The sequence below is a fragment of the Schistosoma mansoni genome, chromosome 6 (genome assembly GCF_000237925.1).
Source record: "Schistosoma mansoni strain Puerto Rico chromosome 6, complete genome".
Classification (NCBI taxonomy): domain Eukaryota; kingdom Metazoa; phylum Platyhelminthes; class Trematoda; order Strigeidida; family Schistosomatidae; genus Schistosoma; species Schistosoma mansoni.
The window spans coordinates 9,447,519-9,451,185 of record NC_031500.1 but is presented as its reverse complement, the minus strand read 5'-3'; the positions used below and the strand labels follow the sequence as shown (position 1 = coordinate 9,451,185).

Below are 3,667 nucleotides of genomic sequence, written 5' to 3'. Positions count from 1 at the left end.
TTTGTACAGTTTGAAAATCTATCAAACCATACAATGAATTTTTTATTAAGATTGAATAGTGGCTACCAATCAAATCCATTATGCGTGTTTTATCCTACCTGAGATAAGTTAACTGGATGCACCTGAAACTTATTATCAATATTCACATTATGATTCGAATCCAGTATTTTTTTCAGTTTCAAAGTCAATGCATGATTCACTGAACTAATAAGTTGAGATAGTTATTAGCTTGTATAATGAATGAATTTTTATTTGTAATGATTTATATTTTCAAAGCTCAACTGTTATACAACTGAATGAGCAACCGTTTTTCTGATTATAAACGACCCCCAGTTAGAAGATTAAATCATAAGTCAATGATCATTTATTTAAATTGATGAGTAGAAAAATATAAAAAAACCGGAAAAAATGGAAAAATCAAGAATAAATAAGCAAACAGTGAAATGAGAAATACTCTCTTTTTTTGTCATGAATACTATCGAAAAGGTATAATAATAATAATAGTACTTGAGTATAATGGTACTCAATGACTTTTAATATATTCAATGTTAACTATAATCAATTATTAATGTCATCATAATACTTTCCAATTATTACCAAACATCATTGTTAACAATCATGCAAAATGATTCGTATAGCAAAATTAAATAGCTCGTTATTTTTTTTTTGGAAGAGTAAAACAAAAGAAACAAGTAAAAAGGATCATTCAATTGTTTATTATGAATAAATTCAGTAGGAAAGAGAAACTTCAATTCATCTACCATCATCATCATCATCATGATCATACTGTTAAGTTAATTATAATTAATATTGAATAAAAATATCTGTAATTGTTATTTATAAATTTAAACAAAAGGTAATGATCGATCCATTTGTAATCGTAATTGTCCACTTGGAAGACTATAATATTCAAATGAAAAGAAATGAATTGATGAATTGTGTTTATTGATTATATATATCAGAAGGGTTTTTTTGGATATTTCAGTATTTTCATAGTTGAAATCATAAGTCAATAATCATATGCTCACTAGTGACTGACTGTAAGGGATGTTTCCTTGAGTTCTATTGGGAGGAAGTGACCAGTGGAGTTTAACCAAGTCTGTTGTAGAGATATCACCTCACTGAAGACAATTGGTAAACGGTTGCTTAAACATTGTGGATTGGTTGAAGTTAGACATTAATACCGTTGGATGCCAGCTCAATGGTCTATCGGTTATGTGCTCAGGCGCGAGACTGGTAGGTCCTGGGTTCGAATCTCGCGAGTGCAGGATCATGGATGCGCACTTCTGAGGAGTCCTACAATAAGACGACACGGCCGTCCAGTGCTTTGAGGTTTTCCATGGTGGTCTAGCTTCAATTGACTCATGATTTCAACTATGAATATATATATATATATATATATATATACGACATTGAATTTTCATCACGAGAATTATAACCTACGAAATCGACCGATTTGAGGACAAGTATACTTTAGAAATGTTCATTCTGTTCCACTTTATAGCTGTAAAATTATTATATCCTGCGGAGATTTGTGAATGGTAACTTTGAGAACTATTTATGGACCAAAATGATATGTATATTTCCTATTGTATAATCGTGAAGTAACTTAACTATTCTTATTCGTGTCCCTCTTATTATAAGCTTATTTTCACCTATAGACTATTACTGTATGATTTACCATTCTTGAGTTATACTTAGTCCATTAATTACTGTTCCCCCTATTCACAGATACATTTGGCCAAATCTTGTACAATGTTGTTTTCTATTTCATGGTACGATATGGTCAGTTTGTTTTTTATATAAACCCAGTATGTTTGAGAATAATGATTCATATTGCAGAGGCTGTTATTGGTGTTCTGGACTTAACTGGTTGGGCTAGGCAGAAAGCAGAACTGATAAGTACTTAAGACTGCACATACGGCTTTTGCGTATCATTTCTCTGGTCGATAATTCACTCCTATCTGATTGGCGGGAATCAGCACGTCATATATATAAACAGGGCACTCAAGCAATCGATATAACAAAAATGTAATCGTTAGAAAACTAATGATATTCGTGGATTACTAGTATTTATCAAACATGCCTTCAATATAGTGATTGTGTATGTTGGTAACAACAAACAAACAGTGCTGAAGTTAAAAACACATGGCCCCAGGTAAAGATGAAGACCCGATTAATGAGGTCATAAACATTTATTGACTATAACGATTAGAAAATATATTATATATACCTAACCACCGCGTACTTTAATAAGTCCATATGACTGATGAGGGCGTAGATTCATCGAAAACTAAGAAAGGCCAAACCAAAACGTGGTATCACTTTTTGAAATCATTAACATTTGGAGTGAGCCATAAAGATAAGCTCAAACTATCTAGCTTTCGAGTTCACTATTATCATAACTATTAGTTGGAGTGTTGAGCGACATAACGGATAATCCGTAACAATGGGACAGGTGCATTCACTCTTTGCATTCCATTAAGTTTTAAGTTTCTAAATTACCTTAAGAAAATATTTTTATTCGACAAATTCATGTTTTTTCCCCGATTTATATCTCTTATACCTAGTGTTTTCTTCAACCGCTAGCATGATGATTACTTACGTTACATCTCGCTGTGCTGATATGTTGTCTTAACTTCAACCCATCTATGGATGAGCATACCAGCTTCTATCATTTTTTGGTGATTGACTATGCTTTATGACCGAATCCACAGTTAGTGGCTTTATGGAATGATACCACATTTATGTTATTGTCAGCCATAATGTTTATCAGTCTAAGTTTACTATTGTAAGACTTCTATGTTGATTTAACATAACATAATGCATAGAACTCACAACTCTTCAGCTATCAGAAAATTACTCTTAACGTAAACATTAGTCATTCACTAATTTTTTTTATGTGAACTTAGTAACTAATTGGATAACTCAATGGCGTTTCAAGTGAATGATACTGGTTCTGAGTCCCATAATGAACATCAACTCCGGGATGTATGTACGTTCAGCCGACGAGTCCCAAATAGGACGATTATATGCATCCTGGATTCTAATGCTAGCCATTATCCATCTCTAATTATAAATAGTAGTTTAAGCCTTTAAAATCTTAAAGTGACACATTATTAATTATTTGCTAATCATTAAGTTGATTCATTCCTAATGATCTAGGTTACAAATTTTTTCTTGTGAAAAAAAAATTAGACGATAGCAACACAAAACATTCAAAAAAACAAAAAAAAACTTCATGTCAAATAAATATTATCAAATGATTGAATTGAAATTTAATTTAATCTATATTTCAGATATGTTTTAAGTTTACCAAATAAGATCAGCTAGAAAGAGAGAGAGAGAGAGGGGAGGGAGATAGGGAGGGAGGGAGTAAGAGAAAGACAAAGAAAGAATAAAAACAATACATACACACATCACTTGCATAATTGTATTCTGCTCTCATCAAATAATCTAGTCTTTCTATGTATATTATGTATATATAATCCTTTTAGTTAAAAAACACTTTTCTATAATCATTGTCAATTTGTCACTTATTATTCTCAGAAGGGGTTTTGTGGAGATTTAGTATTTTTCATAGTTGAAAGAGTGAGTCAATTGAAGCTAAACCACCATGGAAAACCTGGAAACACTGGACGGCCGTTTCTTCCCATAATAGGACGAA

The 3,667-nt window shown here is 31.8% G+C and overlaps 1 protein-coding gene across 1 annotated transcript in view; it reads right to left on the bottom strand.

The window, feature by feature from the left end:
* Nucleotides 1–347: 347 nt before the first annotated feature.
* The window catches only part of Smp_068530 (putative syntenin), a gene marked incomplete at its 5' end in the record, with an annotated part of 15,276 nt that continues 11,956 nt past the window's right edge, over nt 348–3,667 (bottom strand). The window contains one exon of the mRNA XM_018798195.1: nt 348–900. Within this exon, the coding sequence (XP_018653161.1) occupies nt 846–900 (55 nt within the window). The 3' untranslated portion in view covers nt 348–845. The remainder of the gene's footprint in view (nt 901–3,667) is intronic.